Source organism: Hippocampus zosterae, chromosome 13, assembly GCF_025434085.1.
Source record: "Hippocampus zosterae strain Florida chromosome 13, ASM2543408v3, whole genome shotgun sequence".
Lineage (NCBI taxonomy): Eukaryota > Metazoa > Chordata > Actinopteri > Syngnathiformes > Syngnathidae > Hippocampus > Hippocampus zosterae.
In genome coordinates, this window is record NC_067463.1 from 16,593,506 (window position 1) to 16,619,065 (window position 25,560).

The window sequence follows — 25,560 nt, forward strand, 5'->3', positions numbered from 1 at the left end:
AATGGTGGTATAATGCAAGAATGTTAGGATTTTGCAGTGACTTTGGAAAAGCTATTTTGGATTCACCGTAAAACAGAGGCTAATATTGTTCATGTTGTGGGCAGTACTCAGGAAAGGAGTCTAATTATAGTAATTCTGAGGATGCTGAATAACCCTTTGATCAAATCCAGGCAGGATGAGCTCCATGTCAGTCCCCAATGTAGAAGGAGCTTTGCAAAACGAACCAACCCTCACACAATCAGCAACTGCACAGACTACTACATACATTTAAAATGGGGTTCCAAAATAACCCAAAGCATTGCAAGAATTTCTGAGACACTCTAGGATTTCTGCGGTGAGCAGAAGGTGAGATCAAACAGATTCACAGAGGAAATAACGTGATTGAATGGAGAAGAAATTGGGGGCATTTACTCACACACACAACTCACTAATCTAACCCATTAGTTTTTATTTTTGTGCTTGTGGAACGGTGACTGATGAAACCTATAGGAAATAACAACACTTAGGAAGGCCCATGTTTCATCAAACAGAGCACAAACACACCCACGCTTTTATGTTCTTCCTGACTGAAATGGCCTACTAGTCCCTTTCCTGTTATTTCAGGAGATCATGAAAACCCATGTCCTCTCGCATACCGTTGTACATCTGTACACAAAAAGAGATGAATATAATGGCATAACCATTGATCGGCATGATGGCATAGCTACACTCAAAAATTATTGAGACATCTCTGAATTAATCACAGGTTGAGACAGACTATCAGTTCCCATTCGGCTTTAGTTTTAAGGATATGTTGGACTATTCCATGCTTTCAGCTTTGCAGGAACAATTTTGGCAAAAGGTCCTTGAACTCCATCCTCCCAGCTCTAATCCAGAACAAGCTCTCCGAGCTCAACGTGCCCAACTGCCCGCGCAGGGGGAGCCCAGATATAAACTGTCTCGGACACAAGGACCATTGGCACATGAGCCTCTCAGAGCTGTATACTTTATTTCTATACCAACTGCCGTTCCTTCAGTCATCAGTCCGTAAGACTGATCAAAGTTTGCGTCTGGCACCACCCTCATCGGGCTTATCTCAGACAGGGTCATCCCTGTCTCCCTCCACCAGGGAGTTGCACCGGCTGATGTCCAGGAGCTTTGGTGCGGCCGACACAACCTCGGGCTGAACACGCTCAAAACTGTAGAGATGATCGTGGACTTCAGGAAACATTCTTCTCCTCAGTTGCCCCTCACACTATCCAACTGCCCTGTGTCAACCGTCGAGACCTTCAAGTTCCTGGGAATCACAGTCTCCCAGGACATGAAGTGGGAAGTCAACACCATCTCCATCCTGAAAAGGGCCCGGCAGCGGATGTACTTCCTGAGGCTGCTGAGGAAGCATGGCCTGCCACAGGAGGTGCTACGACAGTTCTACACTGCAGTCATCGAATCAATCCTGTGTTCTTCCATCACGGTTTGGTTTGGGGCCGCCACAAAAAAGGACAAAATCCGACTTCAACGGACAGTTAGGACGGCAGAAAAAATCGTTGGCACCGCCCTACCCACTCTTGAGGACTTGCACACTGCAAGAATCAAGACAAGGGCACGGAAAATCCTCCTGGATCCCCCGCACCCTGCCCACCACCTTTTTCAGCCACTCCCCTCAGGCAGACGCTACAGATCCATGCGCACCAAATCCAGTAGACACTTAAACAGCTTCTTCCCTCTAGCCATTAACTCCTTAAACAGTCACTGACGTAGTCACTCTTCTTGCACCACAAAATGGTACTTCAAAACTAGTGGTTACTCTAAAATGGTTCAATGATTTTGTTGTTTACGATGATACTAGTGCAGCGTGTTATACCGGAGACAAATTCCTTGTGTGTTCTACATACTTGGCCAATAAAGATGATTCTGATTCTGATTCTGATTCTGATTCTGACAGCAACCGCAACAACTTAGCTTATCACCAAAAGAGCAACTAGATGAGCGTGGACTTCAAGACGATAACAGCCCCATGGTTATTCCTCAGCCAAACAGAGTCCTCCATCTCGCGTAGTCTTTCCATTCCCTGGGCACCACTATCCCCCGGGGATGCTGGCCAACCAAGATGTTTGTGCAACTCTCCACAGCCTTCATCACATCCATCCTCACCTCTTCCGTCACCACGTCTTACGGCTGGTACGACTGCCCGGGAATGGCGCAGACGGCAGCAGACTGCGTGCCGTGGCGAAGGTGATCGGCTGTCGGCTTCCATCCATTCAGGGCATGTCTCTAGGGCATTGAATTAGAGTTGATCCTACTCACCCTGGACACAGCCCCTCCTTTCAGGCAGGAGGCTACAGCCTATTCAATGTTTAACCTCCTAGCACATGAGCAGTTTCTTCCTCTCGACAATCAGACTCATGAACACTAAACAACAACATCACTTGATACTTCACACCTACACATGATGTCTATTGCACATTGTTGATGCTATTGCACAATTTTTATAATTGGCCAGACGAATAAACAGGCTGTTCACAACACAACCTGCGAAAGTGTACACTCAGTGGCAGGGTCCTAACAACAGAGCTGACCCACCAAGACTGGAAACTGAAAAGTACTGGAAAGGCATATGGGAGAAGGAGGACCACCACTAGTCATTTTTTTCTACTACATACTACTAGTGGTGACCACATCAGTTTGTCAGTCATTTATCCATCATTATTTCAGGCAAGCCCGGTCTGTTTTTATTGGTGACAGCCAATCGTCATCAAGAGCATACTTACTACGACACGCACACACGCACGCAGACGCACACACACGCGCACGTACACACACACACACACACACACACACACACACACACACACGCAAAGGCAGACATACTGGACCGGCTTAAAATAATGACAGAAAGGTGACGGACAGACTGACGTGCTGACTACTGCAAACTGCTACAGTACTGGTTTGTTGAGTCTGTTCTAAAGCTTAAAAATGAATCAGACTCAGTCAACGTAGCCATGAGGTCAAATGATTTCTAATCCATGACCTTCTGTAAAAGATAAGTCGGAAAAAGTCAGCTCAAGCTTCCTTACTCTGCAAGTGAGGTTTCACGAGGGCTGAGCTCCAGTCTTGTAGTATCATGTGCCTGAGAGTTTGCATAAGGGTCTGCAGGATCATGCTTTGAAATTGCATTGAGAAGCGACTCGGTCAGAGGAGTGTGTTGTAATGATGTGGTTAGCCTTAGCGAGTGGTGAGGACTTGCTGATTATTGGTACTTTTGGTACTAGCCCGCTAAGCGGTGCACTGTGTGACAAACCAAAATAATTCTCAAGCAAAACAGCCTGCCACTGGGAGGAAAGTGAGACACACAGATGCCCTCTGTGAGTTCGAGGCTGTGATGCAATGAGGAGGACTACCTTGCTCATGGCTGAGGTCACATTGTGAAGGTAAAGAGTGCTTTGTGTTTTTGGATTTGGGTGCGTTATTCCACTCCAGAATGATGCACTGTAAAGAAGGCAAAAATGATGAATTTACTGCATGCCTCATCTCAGTGCACTCATTTAAAGAAGCATGTAACCTCACTCTAAAAATCTCCCTTATGTTGTATTGAATGCCCTTAACCGAGGGTTGTAAATTGACCACATTTTTCGGGAATGATTGTGTCATGCATAACGCCACACAAGAAGTCAAGCATATAGTCTCAGATTCCAGTTGTGGTCATTAAAAAGTTAACTGCGGGCGATAGAGTAAGATTTTTATTTTGGGCTTTTTGTGTTTTTGCAGTCAGTCAAAAAAAAAAAAACCGACAAACTTTAGTCCCAATATGAAATGTTAAAAAAAACAAAGTGACAAAGGAAAATTAATACACAGCAAAATTGGCCAGAAATAAGATAATGCCTCAGAAAAGATGGTTGCTCAATATTAATGATGGTATATTTTTTTGATCCTGTGACATATTCATCCATCTATCCATTCATTTTCCGAACCGCTTGATCCTCACTAGGGTCGCGGGGGGTGCTAGAGCCTATCCCAGCCGTCTTCGGGCAGTAGGCGGGGGACACCCCGAATCAGTTGCCAGCCAATCGCAGGGCACACACAGACGAACAACCATCCACACCCACACTCACACCAAGAGACAATTTAGAGCATCCAATCAGCCTGCAATGCATGTTTTTGGAATGTGGGAGGAAACCGGAGCACCCGGAGAAAACCCACGCAAGCCCGGGGAGAACATGCAAACTCCACACAGGGAGGCTGAAGCTGGAATCGAGCCCGATACCTCCGCACTGTGAAGCCGATGCGCTAACCCAAGGGTGGGCAATTATTTTCCCGCCACATATTCATTTATCCAAAAAATAAAAGCATTTCAAAATCCGAACAAGTGTGACATGGACCGACATCCTGAAATGAATTCTACTCAACTTTGAAGTTTCCAGGGTTTTTTCAGATAGCACATTTCAGATAGCACACGGCACACAGGAACCACAAACAAAGAAAGTCAATGGGCGATATGTTGCTGTGTTGCTCTGCAACTATTCAAAGAATATTGACCATATTACAGCTAAAACAATGCAAACCAGAGCATACTGAAAATGACCTTCAGCATCCATTATTCAGCCATTGAGAATCCATGGCAAAATTGCCAATAGCTGGAATGAGTCAGATCAGATCCCTCCAAATTAGGATTAGTAATTTCGTGCGATCTCAATAATGATCCTAAAGAATGAACTATGAAGTTTGTCAGTTTGTTATTTCTGGTTAGCCTTAGCGAGTGGTGAGGACTTGCTGATTTATTGACGTGCTCTTAATGAGCATGTATAAGCATGGAAGCAAAGCGAAAGAAAACTTCTAAGAGATAAAATGTAGTTAGAGTAGGATACATGCAGATGTTGCCAGTCATAAAATGAGCAGTTGGCCCAGCCTGCAGCATCAATCTGACAAGATGTGCCAACAGAAAGCCTTTGAGGCCTGCGGGAGCAAGCACTGGAACGAGCTTTGAGGCCTGAGGTGGCCCAGCAGGTGCTGTACGCACACAGCTGGACAGCCATCAAAAAGTTACTCATGGATTAATGTACCGATTCAAAATGAGTGTATTGTCGTACTACTTAAATGGATGCAAAACAAACCGAGTCTGTTTTGGCTCTTGCTCATACTACATGTTGCAAGCAACAAACACACAGCTGCACACTGCATGAGCAGCTGCTGTTGAGGGTCAAAGACAGAGCATGTCAGGCACAAAGTGTCCCTTGAATCATCAGACACGCTGCAGGGGTGGTACACAATGTTGAACACACACACAGACACAAACCATCACCTTCACTGACATTTGATGTGCAGTGTAGCATGCAAGCCCGAGCACTCTCACACACACACACACACACACGCACACACACATGCAGACATTCTATCTTCAACATAACAGCTTTTAAAAGTGTGTCACTATCACTCAGGGTACACCTGCATTGTTAAACTAGTGAAATCATAATACAGTGGTACCTCCACTTACGAAATTAATTAAGTAGACACGTTTTCCGTGTAATGTAGCCACAATTGTGCACAAGCCAATGTCTTATTTTGCCAGTCCGAAGCCCAGTTAAATACAAAGGGTTGTGTCTGGAAGGGCATCCGACATAAAATTTTGGCCAAAAGAAACATGCGAGAAAAAACAAAAAGAATGTAGTGAAAGAGGACATGAAGGTCGCTGGTGTGAGAGAAGAGGTTAGATGGAGGCAACTGATTCGCTGTGGCGACCCCTGAAGAGAAAAGCCAAAAGGAAAAGAAGAAGACGCATTTTCCATGTAAATGCCCTAATCCGTACCAAGCTTCCCCAAAATAAATGTTTTCTAAAGCATTAAAATGTGTCAAAATATGGAACAAATACATGTTACAATTAGATTATTGCACAATAAATGACAGTTGTGCACAATGCAATAAACAAAGAAGAGAGTCAAGAATAAAAATGAACTTTTAACTTTCCCGTTGAGGCGTTTTGTAACTTGAAAAATTCATATGAAGAGATGTTCGTAAGTAGAGGTACAACTGTATGTTTAAATCATAAATCTTTAACAAAAATAAATATACATGACTATTCCCACTGGCTTTTACCCTTTCAGTGCGTCATATTTAGCTTCGTATTTAGAATCAATCTTAATTTTCCTGTACACAACCACTAATCCTGATCTCAGATGACTTCAGGCAAATGCCGGACTTCACCCTGGAGTGGCTGGCCGTCCAATACGCGACACATGAGAAAAAGGCACAACCAGTCACACTCACAATCATACTGTCACTGAGTGGCAACTAAAACCCATACACTGTGGCGGCAGCGGTGTGCATGATGGAGCATATTCTTCCGTTCGCGCTTAAGTCAATTCCGTAAGCCCCTATTCCACTGAGCGGCGAACGATTGCCAGTATTTCCGTTCAACGTCGCAAATGTTCACCAAAAGTTGTTTATTTCTTGTTCAAAAGCATGTTCAAAATTCCCTTGTGATGAGAATCTTCCAGGTGAACGTCTGCCAAAGTTCTGGCGACTGTTTGGCAAATATTTGCGACCATGAATGAACCCTGTCGAACTCAACATTCGCTGATTTCAACCGTCGCACTGAGCGGCAAACAATTTTTTGTGTTTTCGAAGGTAGCAAATGTTGCGTTGCCTTCAGAGTTCTTACAAGGTTGCAAAGGTTGAAAAACCACCAAAACTCTTGGCAAACGTCAGAGTTGTTTTTAATTAGAAACTAATGAACAAAACAAATGATTATGATGCAATGAACCACCGTGTCTTACATTTTTACTTTACAAAGTTATCGCAACAGCCACCTGCCAAGTAATAAATGAAATATAGTTGGCTGACCGTGACCGTGCTGTATGAAGGAAAAAGAAATGAGAAAAATGAAAGAAGGAAAAGGAATTCATTTGAAGGCAGAACTGAACCTTACACTCATTAATCTTCATTGCTGCCAGTGGACATAATACCTGTGTAAATACTGTCCCATTCCTTTGATTATTCCACTCACCTTGGAGCAACTCACACAAATAGTTACTTGCCCATTAGACTGTCCCTCTATTACTATTAAACTGCGCTCATTTGTGTGATTTAGGCAAATAGTCTTAAGTAAGCAGACGTGTTCTGGCTAATTTCTAATTGCTCTGACTAAATCTCTTCAGCAATTTCAGCAAGCGGATTACGTACGCGTAGTATGAAAGGCGCATACGTTTGTTGAAGACACAAGACATAACCATCAACGCATGCCCGGTTAAACTAATCCACCCAGTATACAACAAAGATGTTCTTGTTCCTGAGGGAGTGCTGCAGGACTCACTTGGTTCTCCATGACAGACGTATTCATCAGCTCTGAGTAAACTCAGCGTTCTACAAAATATTGTCGTAGGCCGCAGCTAAACAGATTTCCCTTCCAGCAGTTAAATGGAAAGCTGAGGACAAAGAGAGTAGTCAGAGCCCCTGACTACCCACCAAAAAAAAGAGAAGTAGTGTTCTTTGTTTAGGGTCACACATCGACACACGTGCCAGTCTGCAGACTTGAAATCCAGTTTGACATGCATTTGCTTTCTCTTAACTTCTGTCTCCGTTTACATCCCAGTCTTGCTTTCCGAAAGTCAATTAGCATCCGCTTCCATTATTTCTCTTTTTGTGTTTTTCTTCCTTGCTCCCTTTGAACTCATTGAAGCTGCGAGACCAGTGGTCCTCAACTAGAAAGGCTGTAGGTCAGCTTTTTTTTTTTTTAATAAGACCAAGGTCCGGTCCCATGCACGGCGGTCATGGGGAGCAGGGCTATATGCCAATTTAGTATGGTCAAGCCAAGCTTATACAAAAACACTCCTCACAACCAACCAATAATGGGGTGCATGAAAATAACAATTATTCACTTTACCAGTACACAGCAAATAGTGAGAGGTATTGTGTTGAGGCAGAGGAACTCTTTTATTTTGTTAAGTTGTGCCTGCTTAATAATAGATATAGCCCTTTTAGGGACATTTTTACTTCAACTTTGTTAAACAGTAGTTGTCTTTTTTTCCCTTAATTTAACAAAAGCAAAACAAAATACTCATTTTACCAAAATAAATACTAAACATATTTTCATTTGTACAATTCCCCTTTTCACACCCCCTCTGAAATCACTGAAAAATATAACAGAAGAGGAGTTAAGAACCATTTTAAATACTGACACAAGGGAGCACAGGAATGTACAGTGCTGTTCTTCCACTAAAGGTGAATGCAATGTCTGAGGAATGCAAATATTATTTGAGGACGCCATTGGGATGTTCATTTACCATGTTGCGGTGTTCTGCTGTTAAACAGCTGCAAAGATCCCCGAGTAGACGGGAGCAAAACTGCACACATTCGAAACCTCCCGCGATTCGTCTTGTCTAAATTGTCTGTGTGCGGCTCTCCTGTGCTGAAGCTGTGAGCAAACTGTGGCGTCGCGCATGCGTCTGTTTCCTGACACAATCACCCATTTTGAATGCGTGACGCTTCTGAATGGCCACACCTTAATTTCAGAGGAGCCAATCAGCGCATTGTATATGCTGACGCTCATGTATGGCCACACCTTAATTTTAGAGGAGCCAATCAGCGCATCTTATCGCCGACATGCCCTGCTCAGCCATGAACGTGAGCCAGTTCGTCAAACATTATTCACACACAGTCGCGATGCTGCGTCCTCTGCAATAACATCTGTTCGTGCACGCAAATAATAAAACGGATAATTTTAATAAGCGATCGCGGTAATGCGGAGATTATAGTCCAAAAATATAAAATGTATAACGTAAAAATCACTTTATAATTTATTATTTTATACAATTTGCCGAGAGTCCGGACAAAAGAGGTCGGCCGTCCGGTCGTGGATCGCGGTCCGCCAGTTGAGGAAGACGGTGCTAGACCTTTAAACCTGTATGGATAAACTTCAGAACCTTATGAAAAATGGGTTGCACTTATATAACCCATTTCTATCTTCCAGATACCGAAGAGCACGCCGCCTCATTCGTTCCATAACGACAAGCAAGGAAAGCATTTTTTAAAATCATTTCAATTCATTTAGCATTGTATTAAACTTAGAGATGCCAATCTGAACCCCCAGTTTCTCCTGATGCTGTGTCATCCGTAGGTCAATGACGAGCGCTTTGAATACCCAAGGTACAAGAAAAAGCCCATTCCCAAGGCCATCACATGGGTATGACAAAAGTCAAATTTGGGCTGGTAAGCTGAATCTGGCCCATGTCAGTCATGTGATTGATTAGAAGTCATGAGCCTTGCCTCTCACCTTAAGTGAGGTGGCACAGACATCTGGCTTCTGCACAAGATAAGTGGAAATGGAAAACAACAACAAAGATGAGGAAGATAAAGTAATACAGATCATTTGTAATAAGCCAACCTGCCTATTAACAGTGCACACCTGAGTGATAATATTTCTTCAGAAATTAGCGTATCGGATACAAGCAACATTTACCTTGTGATTTAAACACCTTGCCTGTGATGTTCACTCACCAGATTTTAAAAACATGGCATCATATGCACTCACGTAGCAAATGGAGTTGCTTGTTGTAGAGTAAAAAAAAACATATACTGCATATAAATAAATAGTTGGACAATCATTATCCCAATTACTTCCTTTCCCACCATCTCCTCAGTATTTTTTTTTCCGTTTCCTTCTCATTTCTACCTCTGAGCCACAGGGTTCATTGTCATGGAACATAAATGTGAGGGATGACTGGATTCAGATGAGAAGAGCTGCTCGTGAGGAAGCAGTCACAGAAAAGAGAAAGAGGGAGGAAATTGGAATAAAATAAATGCAGCGACAGCAATTGAGGAGAGAGAATCGAGCGGGTCAACTCAAGCGGTGACGTGCGACAGCGTGTGCGAAGCTTTGCCGATCCGATGGCATGATGATGATGACGATAGTGTTGATGATTCACCGCTACGAGGAAATCAGAAAAAAGAACATTTTATTATTATTACAGGGCGCTCAATTATAGTGCAATTCCTCCCCGGCAGCGACAACCTCCGCAGGGCTCCTCATTGAAGCTGATTTGAGAGGCCTGTGGCGTCTGGAGCACCACAGAGCGACTCTGTGGCGCAGCGAGACGTCCCCACTTGAGATAGGGGAGAAGGGAGATGTGCGTTGGAAAGACGGGGGAACAGATGAGTGGCAGTGTGCAGTTATGAGGAGTGTGAGGAAGCAGAAAAAAGCGAGGGACGCCTGTGTGGATGCATGCGAGTGCACCTGAAGGCAAGCAAGTCGAGAGCGGACAGAACGCGCCGCTCATGGTACCGACACCTGTCCTGTCATGAGCATGAGCTTGCTGCCTGCTCTTGGTGCTTTGCTCTGAATACTGAAAAGCTCCTATTCATGTGGTGCGGAGTGTTCGACAATTTTATTTACTCTCAAAGCGTCTGAGTGTGTTTTCAGTGAGTGAGTGAGTGAGTGAGGAAAAGTCTTTGCGCTGTATATGTTGGTTCATATAAAATAAAATTGACTTTTGTAGGATTTTTTTGGCAAATCCAAGGAGATATTGTGAGTTTGTAGGTATTGTTGTGGATGGATACCGGATGTGTCGAAGCAATCTCGTGTTGCTTCAAACAACCTGAGGCAAAGGCAGCCTTGGATAAACTGCTTCACTGTATTTGTGTCGCCAAAATGACCTTCACCTTGATTCTGTCGTTGTGAGGTCAGCATGGGAGGGGCAAATATGAGGTCATAGTGTGGATGTGCTTTACATGGCCAGGCCAACAGCACAGTACTAGATTTATATATTTATATATTATCTCTTCTTTAATCAATAAAAGCAAACACAAAGTAAGCAAAGGGCACAGGAATAGAGCAACATTCTGCAGTGATGTTCCTCTGAATCAACACTGAAATATAATGCGAGCTGTGGTTGTGTTCATGTTTCGTGTCCACGGCAGCAAACCATGCTCCAGCCTAATCTGCATATTTGTGCTGAATGGAATCGAAGCAGTTTAGAATGTGGAGGTTGACTGCACGCGTGCCTGTGACTGAAACGGCCCACACGGATGCAGGTGAGTTAATGAGAGCGAAGCATTTTGAAACGACAGACCAATCAGATGCAACGAATGCGACTCGGATGCGCTACCTCAACTGACGCAATGCTTCATTAGTGATGCTTGAAATATGTCCGTGTTATGTAAACAACTCCCCCAAGGACTCAGAACCAGAGACAATTGTCAATCAACTCTGTATGTTGCGGTCGTTGAATAAAACATCAGTAGACCATCCAGTCTCCAGAGCTGTTCCAATGAATATATTGAATAACTTGCAATGTCAGTCACTTTTCAGGGTAACCCTAAAATACCAAAGCGTTAGTTAATCCATGTTTCCACTGAGTGATACATTTTAGTTCAGCTCAAGGTTTGGAAAAAAGTAGCACACAAGAAACATGGAGGCATTTTTGTTCTTTCTTCTTGACAGGAGGTTGTCCTCAAAAAGAAGAAAAGGCTTTGTTTGAGAAGAGTGTTGTGTGGTCTTCTCATTCAATTTCCATTGTCACAGAGTGGAAAGTTCCACGTTTGACAATGGCAACACAAAAATGCTTGACAGAACCAAAATGTTATGCTCGGTGGACTCCATCCTGCCCCATGATTTTTTTCCCCCCACAAATAAACCATTATTCCTCCCATGAGCACCCTTATCCGTAGATTTATGCGTCACTGCTCCTGGAAAATATTTCAGTTTTCAATGCAAAAGAGTGCATTTCACCCTTAAAGGAGAAGTATGGAGAATCCCCCCCTTACCGTATTAATAAATCTGCCAAAAACCAATCAATTAGCAAATTAATCAATAATTACAAATGATTACAATAATTACAAATAATTAACAAAAAAGAACAAATGTTTACATCTTTGTTATCAGATGCAAGTAAAATTTTCTAGATGATGACTCAGAATTTCTGCATGTTTTTTATCATTTTCAACAATAATATTATGAATAATAATAATAATAATAATAATAATAAATAATCATTTCAATCTACAGTATATCAAAAATATGTTTAGAGACACATAAAGCCATCTCTGATTAGACTTTGTTGTTGACCAGAGTTACTTGTGATAATCGTTTCAATACCGGTTTTTGATTTAAAAATTTCAGACATTTTATGGACCACACCAATATACGGATCATAATTAATTTAGGATTTTGCATTTATTTTCACTGTCGATCTAAAATATTGTCATGGTTTAAAAAAAAAAGTATGGATATTAAAACAGGCGGCCCGGTGGCCCTGTGGTTAGCGTGTGGACCTCACAGTGCAGAGTTACCAGGTTCAATCCCAGCTCTGACCTCCCTGTGTGGAGTTTGCATGTTCTCCCCGGGCCTGCATGGGTTTTCTCTGGGTACTCCGGTTTCTTCCCACATTGCAAAACACATGCATGGCAGGCTGGTTGAACACTCCAAATTGTCCCTCGTGTGAGTGTGAGCGCGGATGGTTGTTCGTCTGTGTGTGCTCTGTGATTGGCTGGCAACCAGTTCAGGGTGTCCCCCGCCTACTACCCGAAGACAGCTGGAATAGGCTCCAGCACCCCCCGCGACCCTTGTGAGGATAAAGCGGATTGGAAAATGAATTAATGAATGAATATTACAGTAAAACAGTTTTTGAGGCATCTGATGCATCCATTAATCGACAAAATAATCCGCATTATTAAACTGATCCCTATTTGCGACCATAACCTGATTCTTTATTCTGGGTTTGTTTCAACAGAGGTATGTGTCCTATTACACTATCTTTGCCTCAAATGCTTTTCACTAACAGGCCTTCAAACGAAACCAGGTTTCTGTGAGGATTACTCAGGATTTGAGTCAATGTTGGATTTTGGGATGAGACATTTATTTCTCCCCCCTCCCCTCCTCCACACACACACACACACACATACTTTTTGCTTTCCTGAGCTTTTTCTTCTATCTTGCCTCTCTTTGCCCATCTTTTCCCTCTTGTTCTTTCCTCACTCCCTCCTTCTTTTAATCACAGATGAATTTAAGTCTTCTGACCTGTTGGTATTCATCTCCTGTTGTGGGGAGATGATGAAAAAAAAGAGGAAGAAAGAATAAAAGTGTCACTGCCTCGACTTGCTCTACAGGAGTAGGAGGACAATAAGGCCTTAAATGAAAGGGAAGATGGCCCCTACCTCTTCACTGTGACATATCATCACCCGTGTTTTCACATTACTTTCACGGTCCTTTTATTCTTTCTGTCGTCTTTTCATGCAGTCACAAAGTGCTAAGAGATTAGAGTATGACGTGGAGAAGATAGCAACAAAATGGCTCATGCTCAGTGCCATTATTGGGCTACACGGGTGTGATTGCAAGTTCTTGTGAATTTTTGTGCTCCGTGTGGGTCAGCATGTTGTATGTCAATGGAGCCGTACTGCAGAAAATTGGGCAAGCTGTCGTACAAGCGTCCTCAACTACAGACTGTCAAGTGATTTTCAGCGTGATGTGGCCATTACGGCTGAGAGATGAACATATTCCATACTGCCTAATGGCGCTAACAGAAGGCTGCTCATGGAGAATGTTTGAGGGGATACAATGACTACAGATAAGGTGATCAAGGCTGAGATATCAGCACCACAAAGAATATTTTATTGTAAATGTGCGTCGGTGCTTGCGACCAAGTCTTCTCAACTCTTAGCCCCCCTTGAAATATGGTTTGTATTTCTGGTCCACTTATTACGATTGAAATGTGTCAGTAACTCTTTCATAAACACTAAATATATTAAAAGGGAATTATAAAACACATTTGAACTGAATCTACTGGCAGAATAAGCTCCATTGTAGAATTTAGTATGTCCACGTCTGGGAGCAAAATCAACTTGGCCAGGAGACTTCAGAAAGCAAGGAAACTTACCCCCCTCCCCCACCCCTTTCCTCCTCGTCTTCATATCTTTCTCTTTGTCTCTCACGGGGTTGTCTGCTAAGCCTCTTACCTATGGGATTATTGGCAACGCTACGTATTATACAGCTTCATTCATCTGGATGCTGTGTTATTAATGTGTTGGGAATGAAACCATCTGTAACAGCAGCAGAGGATGATGGAAGGATGGGGGGGGGGTGGAGATTGAAGGTGGGGGCAAAGGGGGTACCTTGCAATAGCTGGAGATGTGGCCTCAGTTACGGTGATTGATGCTTCTAGATCACTGGGTATCATGTTAAATACACACAAAACACACACACACACACAATTGTGCAATCTTCACAAATGTAAATTCATGAAAAAAACAAAACAAAACTGACTGTGTGATCTCATAGGTGGTAACAAGATTGCGGTTGTAATCCAGTGGCGAGGATTTGTCATTATTCATCAGTGGCGAGCGGACGGGGAAAAAAAGTCTCGTGGCACACATCATTTTGTGGTTGGCTTCAACACAACACTCTGTTTAGGAGGCAATGTTTTAAGTGAAATTTGAGCATATTTAACTGAAATTGCATACATACAGTATACATAAAGCACTATTGCTACATAAAAGCAGAAAGGGCCTGCGCCTTCACCCTCACTAATATACATGGTCAGGCTAAACCAAAAGATTTTGACACCGGTGGAGACTTCTGATGTACCACTTCGGATGTATATTCTTTGCTTTTCTCACGTTCTTCTCTGAAAGCCATTTGTGGTTGGTCCTTCTTGCACTTCCATATTTCAATGTATTGTTTTTTTTTTTTTGTCCGACCATTTTATCAAATTAATTTTCACAATCTCAGCTTTATAGGCTGCACAGATCCACGATGTAGGTCTAGAATGGGTTGATTTAAATTTGAACTTGTAGACTTCCACATGAAAAAAAATTACCAAAAGGGGCTGGGGACAACAACAACAATAGCAATCTAATGGCTCCTTCATTCTTCAGTCGCAGTAAGAAGAGGTCACTGAAGGAATTGACAACCAATACAATACATTCATTCATTCATTCATCTTCCGAACCGCTTGATCCTCACTAGGGTCGCGGGGGGTGCTGGAGCCTATCCCATCGGTTGCCAGCCAATCACAGGGCACACAGAGACGAACAACCATCCACACTCACACTCACACCTAGGGACAATTTAGAGTGTTCAATCAGCCTGCCACGCATGTTTTTGGAATGTGGGAGGAAACCGGAGCACCCGGAGAAAACCCACGCAGGCCCGGGGAGAACATGCAAACTCCACACAAGGAGGCCGGAGCTGGAATCGAACGCGGTACCTCTGCACTGTGAAGCCGACGTGCTAACCACTGGACTACCGGGCCGCCCAATACAATACAATACAATATAATACAATACAATACAATACAATACCAAGTGAATGATGTGTAACCAAATCACACCCAGATGAGCTGTTAGCCAACAGTATTTCATAGTGGCAACAAGTATGTGAAAGTATTTATTTGGCAATTTAAGTGCATGCAAGAAAAAAACAAATACAAAGAAACATGATCTGCAGATTTTAGATGGACAGATGTTCCACTTGATACATGATGCTCATGGACCTTTACCCGCACTGTCATCTCCTAAGTGAGAGTCAACTGAGCTGATATGGCAGAGATGAGTCATGCCAGTAGGTTTTCTATTCCCGCTTGTGTGAAGTATTTCTAACATCCTGGCACCTGTTGATCAGCTGCGGGGCTATTCGTCCTTCACACAAAGTCAGCAAAAAAGCAGAAAAGAACCCTCAGACAGCTTCCATGGATACCGCACTGAAGAGGCTACACAACTTTCAGCACCTGCGTTCCAAAGAGTGTTTCACAGGTTAGTGTCTTTGTTTGAGCTGCTATGGACACGCAAGCTTTTAGTCTGCACACTATAAATAGTCGGAAGTCTTAAAATTCCATGACAGCACAATATGTCAAATCAGCACCGAAGTCGTTTGTGCACAAAATACACTTCAACATCAAAGTGCCTGAGGTTTTCGATGTGCCTCTTTCAAGTCTGAGGTGCATCCCACTTCCCTCAGATCTGAGTACGCTTGCAACCCCATTTGAGACTTCACCGCATTTGATAAAGAGGCTCAAAGACGGAAGATGGAGTGACGGACTGATCAACGGCCTGAGCTGTTTTCCTTCACTGAAGGGTTCACAGAGAAGCACGTTATTGATGTAATCACTGGGATGTTTGATTTTTTTTATTTCTTTTTTTTTAACCACTGAGTGAATCCACAGAGTCATTGGCTTGTAATTATGTATGATTCGAGGTCTGTTTAAAGCACAATAGCTTAAATTGCATTTACTTCCACTGGAGTGACAATTTCAAAGTCAATTACCACTACGAAACTGGTTGCGCTATGATCCGAAACGCTGACAGTGACTGGCACTTGAAGAGGGCTGGAAAGATGCAATGTGAGACACACAACAATATGTTTTTTACTAGTTCTTCACGTCAACGGCACATGCCATTAAACATCACACAATGGCTGGCTCGAAATAAATGTCACGATGATGTGAACACAATGCCTTTTTCCATGTGTTAGGACAAGGAAATAACTACTGTACTATATTTCAGAGCAGTGTGTAAGTTCAACAGACATTGCATTTATTTGTTGCAGTACAATATCCAGCCATCCATTTTTACGGGTAACTAAATGAGGTTTGGTAGGAGACCGAAAACACCCAGGACTGTACATCAGTCAGTCACAGGTCACACATGCTGGCAGGCAACCATTGACATCATTATCGACAATATGGGAATGAGTCTCATGTTGGGTGCCACATTGTCAGCCACATGCGCCACGACACTATTCGTGACCTCGCATATCATTAGAGATACAGTAAAATGACTATCCAGCTGTTAAGTGTTATGAATTGATAATGCCGCAAAACACTCCAATGTTATTTACCTCCAGATCCTGACACTGGCAACAATCCAGTAAAGAATTGAAGTTGCAGGTCATTGATTATCTCTGCTCTAATTAATGAAGTGGAGGTCAGGACGGCAAAAGTCTCCATCCAAGCCTTTATTGACCAAGCAGCAAGCTTTGTGACAGATGGTGGAACAGAAAAGGGCCTTTCTCTTATGGTTCCCACCATCATTGTATTTTCCACATTTTTCTTAGCAAGGTAAAGGATTACAATTCAGGAGAACTAAGGGTTTTAATCTAAACCCGTATATATATATATATACTAGCTGGTTCGCCGCTCTCCAGGCGGCTCATCAGCTAGTTCCTGCGGAAGGCTGGTAAGGTGGGCCTTCGGCCCACAAAAGTGTTCTTGCTTGGTTCAACTTTTTGTTCATCTTCATTGCTTATCGCGAAAATAAAGAGATGTTTAGCTCTACTAAATAACTACCAATTTCATTGCAATGCTTGTGGGTAGACAACATTTTTTCGCAATGCTACCCGCGCGATCGTAGTGAGCCACTGCCTGAGCGGCGCAGTGGCGGCGCGCAGTGGCGGCGCGCAGTGGCGGCGCGCAGTGGCGCGGTGAAGTAGGTACGTTTTGAAAAGGGACAGACGGAAGGACAGACCGCGTGCGGGACGACGCGCAATATATATATAAGATATATATATATATATATATATGTATATACATATATATAGCCTATCCCAGCCGACTTCAGGCAGTAGGCGGGGGACACCCTGAACCGGTTGTCAGTCAAACGCACCGCAAACAAAGACGAACAACGACCCATGCTCACACACACACCTAGGGACAATTTAGAGTGTCCAATCAGCCTGCCATGCATGTTTTTGGAATGTGGGGGAAACCGGAATACCCGGAGAAAACCCACGCTATACCCGGAGAAAACCCACGCTTAATGAAACCAATCATAGGGTACTTTTGTAATATTTCTTGGCACATGATCGTTGTAATAACATTATGTTCCATATGTGCTGGCAAACTACCATGCACACATGTGGAGACAACACGGAAATAGGACATGGAGTCCCACCTTTTCCAATATTGCCATGGGAAAGATTGGTGAATAATTTGTAAATCGTAATGGAGATGGAACAAACATACAACGAAAAGGTAATGTCACTTTACAATGACTAACAGGGAAACGATTTAGAACATGAACATCCACTGGAAACATCCTGACTGTATGTAATGGCAAAAGGGAGGTTCGGGGTGGGGGGGGGGAGATGACGACCAGATGTGAAGCCCGAAGAAATTTCCTCTGCCTCCTGCTGAAAGCGGATTGGTTGGAATCTGGCAGACTAACATTTACTCATGTCTACCACAAAATCTGACTCGGTAAACGTCTGAATAATGATAATAATGTGATTGTTTTGAACTGATACAGGGTATTACAACAGAGGGTCTCATCCGAATCGGCAAAGGGTAACCAATGTACAAGGGGAAAGACTTGGAGAAAACATACACATCGTAGAATAACGGATTGGACTGAGAGGAGAGTATGTCTCCACACACTCTGCTTCACTTCCCACAAAATGAAACAACCACTAATGAGAAGTTTGGCCCCTCCAAGCTGTAATCACATATCCAATATATCATGTCCATCCAGCACAAGTTGCCACATCCACATCAAGCCATTGCCATTTTCTAGCTTCTGGCTCCTTCGACTGCGGATGAGAAGTGCTGCCGTCCTTTCTATGAACTATCGCGCTTCACGAAGCTTCATTTGCGGCAAATGCATCAACCTTAACGCCTCAACAACTCTGCTTTCTCGAACATCCCAACTCTGACACACTACTTGCAATGGAAAATTAAAAACAAAAATCAATTCAAAAAACGGAGATGGAAGATTTTTTTTCAATATTTTTTTGGGCCCCTACTGGTATATCAACACCGGATGGCCCCACCTTGTGCACACCCCAGGTCGTATGCCATGAAAGCAGAATGCATCTTTTATTTATTTCTTTATTTATACACACAGACGTATCCAAGTTAAAACTAGGCCTATAGTCACTCAGATCAGATCAATGTTATTTCCTTAGAGATAAGCAAGGCGTCCACGGCATGACTTTGTATTATTAAGATGCCGGCAGGTGGGACGAACATTGCCACCACAAGAAGTAAAGTCTACGGAGGAGACAGATGACACAGCGCATGGCTCGGAGGAAGTGACTGTGTGTGAAGGCCACAGTTTATCATAACCCGTCCCAGTGGTCTACAGGTTACACGCCGTCTGAAAAGCAGGCTTCCACTAAACGGCTGGCAGTTTTATGAAGGGAAAAAGCTGCGTGAGTGCCTGACACAACTGCGTCTAATTTCTTTAGGGCAGCCTAATGTCTTGTGAGACCACGTGAAAGAGAAGTTCAATTTTCCAGGATTTAATGCCAGCCACCAGGCTGTAAAAAATGAACAAGATGCTGAGCGGAAGTCCCGCTCAAACACAAAGTTGCTCACTGTGCAAGCTCCGGGGCACTCCGGCTCAGTCAGCTCAATGTATTCGTAAGTGCAAATATTCGTATGATTTGTTTACTTTCAGTGGCAAAAAAAAGTCGAAACAGCTTTTCATGTGCTGGATTTAATTGTTGCATACACATTTAGTTCCACGATCATATTGGCAATTGTTTTCACAATTTACTGGCCACTATTTGGCTCCTGCACCACCTAATAGATGCCAATGCAAAGCTGTGGCACAGGCCTTAAAAGATAATATTGCCAAGGTTCGGGAATTAAGGGTGAACAATGTTTCTTAACATGGTGCGAGGTCGCAATTCTCAAACATGAGTGGTGTTCTTCAAATTTTGTTTTTATGAGAGGGGACAAATAGATCATTTGCTTTTACAGCATTCCAAACTACAACCAATAAACACGTCGATAGATCAACACCTCTCCGGCAATAGCATTTAAAAGTGATCATTACTATTTCGAAGATGCACAGTTACAGACTTCTTATATTTCGTACATGATTGAAAAGTTGTGGTTTGTGAGCGTATAGATTCATTTGTGCAGTTTTCCGAATCGACTGAAAAAGGGTGATGAAGAGGAAAAACATTTCATGACGTGAAATTTTCGGGAGAATGGCCGTGTTGTTTGCCATCTTCTCAGCTAACAGACATACAGTAGGAAAGGATTGGTGATCCCATGCCGTCATTGTTCCCTGGAGTGGTACTGGCCAACACATTTCATCCAAGACTTTGGCATTTCCATTTCCAGTCGGGAGTAGAGTGATGTGCCTCCTGTCCTCAGCATCAGAGGAGCCAAGAGGCCACACGTGTGTGTGTGTGTGTATGTGTGTGTGTGTTTGTGTGTGTGACAGCAGGCATGCCGTTATTTGCCCCCCGGGTTGTCTACGTTCAAGACAACAAATAATAAACGTGCAGTTTGAGGCCCTGTCGCGCGCTTCCACGCTGGAGGAAAAGGGAACCAAGCCAGCAGCGTTTACCGCGGCTACACGGATCGTCCACCTCGGAAAGATAACGCGTGTCTCACCGGCTGCTGGATGTGACGAGAGGTCCCTCTTTCAGGCGGCGGAAGATGCTGCCGCCGCTGCCGCTGCGCCCCATGCTGGAAATAGTCGCTGCCAGCGGCTTTGTCGCCCGCTACCCGGTCCCTCTTCTCCCGCGCGTTGGAGCCTCCGTCTCCCCGGCTGTCTTCACCGGAGTCGAGGCTGCTGAAGTTCCACACGATCAGCGTCTGCACCAGCAGCACCGTGAGGGCTACGATGAGGGCAGACCGAGACCGGCGGGCCAGCCTGCGAGCGCACGCGCCGCCAACCATCTTCGCAGCGGGCAGCACAGAGCTGGAGGAGCGGCGGTGCGTGTGCACTGTGCAGCGGGGTTGGAGACTGGAGAGAGCTGTGCGAGTAGGAGGGAGGGCGGGGGGCGGGGGCGCAAGCAGGCGCAGGGTAGGCGGGAAGGAGGAAAAGCCACACGACCGTGGAGGCTGGAGGAAGAGCTGCCTCGACAGGAGGACGGGGCCACCATGTGGTGGAACTCGATGTGGTGGCCCGACCACAGAAATGCTCCGTGATGCGGCCCCGCTACCGCCATACTGTGGGTTACAAACGACTGCATTTACACACTGTCTGTTCGGAAAAAAATTGAAAGCCTATTCAATGCCAGAGACATTTTTTTAAATGGCTGTTAAGAATCCAGATATTCATTTATTCATTCCCAAATGTGTGTGTGTGTGTGTATACATACCTGTATATATATATTTTTTATTCATATGAAATTGGGGGTCGTACTTTCTGCTTCCAAGCAAAATAGCAATTTGAAGATCACAAAGCATTCCCAATGTTGATGTTTCACTCCACACTTTGTTTTTTGAACTGCCTAAGCCACGTTCTTCCATGCAATTTCTTTTGCGAACTGAGCTATTGTCATCCTATGTTGGACCTGGGTGCCTAAATGATGGTGCTACCTCATAGTACCCTTTAACACCAGACGATTTAAATAAGAAGCAGAAGAGTTGGAGAAAAGCTGGCTATTTGTATTTTATACATTCTAAATTGGATTGCAGCAGGAGGACTCCCTCATGTTTTTTCGATAATTTTTTTCAAGTGATCGCTGACCAACAGAGATATGCACCCTGGTCTTCTTGGGTGTCTTATCATTTGTTTTTGCTCATTTGCAGATAGATATGGTTGTGCGCGCGTGCACACACGCACACACACATACACACATATGTAGCTATGAGAAGACATGTTATCACTATTCGGTGAGACACTTTACCATTTGCTTGCCGTGTGTTATCATTTCACGTCCTATATCCTGCAGATTATGCTATCTTTGTATGAGTTACACAATAAATGTGTGGACTATACTCTTTATAGACAGTGTAATAGCAAAATAGGACAACAATTCTTGGTGTCCTCCATCATTGCTCTTTGTGTGATGTTTGATGTTCTTCTTCTTTGTTGAATTAATTGGAACATTGTGCTGTCTCATGATGTTATGTCAATTAAGTAGCTTTATAGCTAATAGAGTTACCACCATCCCATTTCACCCACCCGCAATGCAAACACAATTCTCATTAGAGATTACAAAATAAGATCCATGGACTTGAATAGGGGTAGATCACAAATCAGTGCCTGTATCCTATGTTTGAGCCGGGAGGCGTTCTATTCAGTATTTAAATAGCAAGAAGCAGTATAACGTGACATTTAGGGCTCTATTTTCACGTGCAAGTCTCGCATGAAGTGCAGTCTAGCTCTGTGCAGAAGCATTGACCAAGTTAAGGTATTTTCACAGATTAAAAACAGGCTTTTGGTGACACTGAGAGAGGCGCACAGTCCTTGACATGGTTGGAGAAAAAAAACTGATGAGACAAAATGTGTTTCAAGGATCTGCAAGCAGACCTCCAAAAGCGAATGATGTAAAATTGGCCAGGGAGAAATGTGCAGTGTCAAATGAGCACTTGGAGACCGCCTTATATCCTGATCATTTGTGTCAGTGTGTGAACCCATCCCCGCCAGTCGCTGTGCTGCTGACAGGAGGATGGTTTTAAAAATATAATGAAGATGATAGCAATACTGCATTCATTTAATTGATTTCTGCAATGATGGTTTGATGCATGCCATACGATGACATTCATTACACATGTGTGTACAGAATCTGTCTGCAAAACCATGTTGGAATACCTGCACCAAAACTTAGACATCTATCTTACATATTATATTTTTTATTGGAGTCTTACATATTATATTTTTAATTTTTACTGCTTTATGCACCATGTTCGACGTTGATATTGAAGTTGCTTCTGTTGTTTATTTTAGTCAGCACTGACATTGAGAAAGATGCTTTGGTTGGGGAGTTTTCATCTCTTAATCTAAGATCTGGAACATGTGTGATCATGTCTTCTGATTATGTGTGGTTAAAAAGCGGAGCAGAATCATATATCATGGTTACTCTGTGGAGGCAGAGCTTCAGGCATACCTAATTGTGTATTTTTCAAATTGAAGATAGAGTTAGTTGAAGTGAATCATATTCAAATATTCAGCCGAGGGATGTTGCTTTAAGGACAGACATTCAGGACATCACAAAGGGATTTTGTGCACACATTTTCTTGCTTTGCTTTTACATAATCAACGCAAAGGAAAAAGGGTGTTGACGGAAGGTCCAAAGAAAACTGAGAGTAGAAACGAAGAAAATTGATAGATGCAGATTTTAATGACAGGCTATGTTTCGGGTATAGCATGTCAAGCATTTGATTGCGAGTCAATTATACACTGCAAAGGCATTTTAAAAGCCATAAAAAGAAGTTATCATTTTGAATTACGCGGCTGCGGTGTTTACCCTTGAGAAGTGCCATGAATGTCTCACACACACCAAAATATCTTGAATTACCAAAAACAGCAACCACCACAGTTGTTCTCCTTGGCATGCCAGCCTAGTCTTGTTAAACTGACAAGTTGGACATTCCTGACATTTTCAGACAGGGTTGTAGCCAGAAATGTGACATAATGACGGATTAAGATATGGCCATCAGACAACACGTACATACATGCATATTGGCATATTGGGCCGAGAAGTCATTGTTGTACTATACCATCCACATGCATACCAACCTTACCCAACGTACTCATAATATGAGCAAGAACAAATCAAAGTAAAAAAGCAGCATTGTGATGAGCTTGATGTATTCCTTGTTCTTGTCTTTTGTACTCTCACAGATTTTGCATAAAGTAGAGTAAACATAAATGATTGGTTGATCCAATCCAGTCCATCAGATTGGTGCAAGGTCTAGTGAAAAATGGCAAGGAGGTCAATTGATTATCTGCACCATAGTCTCCTGACTACCAGTAGTTCAAATTTGTCCTCTGTAGAGGACATTTGTGAACCGAAATATCTCCCACCCAGTGCATCCAATGGCATTAACTCCTTTTGTTACTCTAAAGAGGACATTCAGTGCTTTCCAATGATACCAAATTTGTAGGGGTTAGAAAAAGTAAGAAAATGGCTTCCCTCAGTGCAAGCACTTTTTATGGGAAGAGGAAAAGTCATACTTTTTATTAAACACATTTTGTCTTGAAATGCTGTTGGCATTTTAATTATAAGACTCTTATGAACACGTTAAAGTGTTGTTTGAGTTGTTTTAAGTGTATTTCAGCCTGTTTTAAAAATGTAGTGCATAGGTGTCAAACTCAGGTCCTGGAGCGCCGCTGCCCTGCATGTTTTCCAAGTCTCCCTGTTGCAACACACCTGATTCAAATGAACAGGTTCAATGTCAGGCTTGCGCAGAGCTTGCTGATGATCTGATCATTTGAATCAGGTGTGTTGGAACAGGGAAACTTGGAGAACATGCAGGGCAGCGGCCCGACCAGGACCTGAGATTGACACCTATGATGTAGTGGGATTTCAAAAATTTCTTTTGGAGTCGTCCAATTACTTCACATAGATTGGGGAATTTCAAAATAAAGGTGATTGGACAACATTTTTTTCCCCCTGGTAGTCAGGAGGATAGAATCCTGTTTATCAAAATCTTGTATTTCATGCGAGTTTGGCCGTAGAGCGGCCTGCCCTGGTTTTCAGAATACTGTATATGTGAGCTTTAATAGAGACGTTGAATCGAGTCATGATATGCACAATGAACAGAGAGCAAAGAAGAAGTGAGACTGTGCAAGTCTGCAAAAGTAATGCACTATAAATCGTGGAAAACTGGCAGTTTTTCCTATTTGGAGAAGTACAGTACTATGGCTCATGGACTCTAAACACAACAGTTCAACTAAAGTGGTCATAATAACTCATTAGGCAATTGACAATGTGAGAAATATACCGATGACATGGAGTTGATCATGGATTAATGAAGTTATCGAGCCAAACTGTGCACCGAATTCAACCAGAAGAGCCGCTGTCGATTGTGTCTTAACTACTTGGTGGCCTAGAGAAACACAACATCAAGTCAGCTAAGGCTTCTAAACAGGGGTGTCAAACTCACTTTGTGGTGGGCCACACTGCAGAGACGGCATCGTTCAGAGGGCGTTCCTGACTGTGAAACCAAATGTTTAATTATCATGTAATACGATGAGTATTACATATACATAAGAAATTGAAACCAAAAGTCAAGGATGATTTTTGTTCAACTATTGATAAAGTTACTCTATAAAGAGCAGCAAAAAAAACATCACTGTAAAATCTCAACATTATTTTTTGTTACACGTGATAATTTGAAATGTTGGTATGAATCTTCAGAAGGATCATGGAAGTTGACATACATGATTTGCTATTTGCAGGCTCCATAAAAGAATGGTGGGCCAGTCAATGAACACATCTACTTTAGTAGTATATATTAGAAAAGAAATCAAATAAGGACACTTTTTGTCCTTATTACCTAAGCACTATCTAAGCATAATTTTTTTGTCACATTGTCTCATTTGAATGTCAAGTCACTGTTATGTTTATAATAAACATTCTCCACACACTGTCTTGACATGGTTTTCGGATTTCTCTTGCAGAGATTTTCGAATTAAATTGGTGCAATATCTACAGGCAAACAGAGACAACACTCCAGAGATAAGGCTGCATGTCTCACATTCCAGAGATATTTGCCAAACTTCTAAATGCCAAGCTTTTGTTCTTCAAGGTGAGTAAGGAGGATGGTGAAGGGGGCCGAAATAGATAGAAATGCTAAGCTGGTAATTACAACAAACGTGAGTGTGATAACAGAGGATGGAAGGCAGCGAGGGACTTGATACAAACCATAAAATGAGAGCAAAATGAAAGAAAAGTGAGATGAAGAACTGCTA

At 43.0% G+C, this 25,560-nt stretch overlaps 1 protein-coding gene across 1 annotated transcript in view; it reads right to left on the reverse strand.

Annotated features, from left to right (window-relative positions):
• xylt1 (xylosyltransferase I) overlaps positions 1-20,665 on the reverse strand; it is a 76,560-nt gene extending 55,895 nt beyond the window's left edge. Inside the window, exon 1 of the mRNA XM_052085188.1 lies at positions 20,304-20,665. Within this exon, the coding sequence (XP_051941148.1) occupies positions 20,304-20,591 (288 nt within the window). The 5' untranslated portion in view covers positions 20,592-20,665. The remainder of the gene's footprint in view (positions 1-20,303) is intronic.
• Between the last annotated feature and the right edge of the window lie 4,895 nt (positions 20,666-25,560).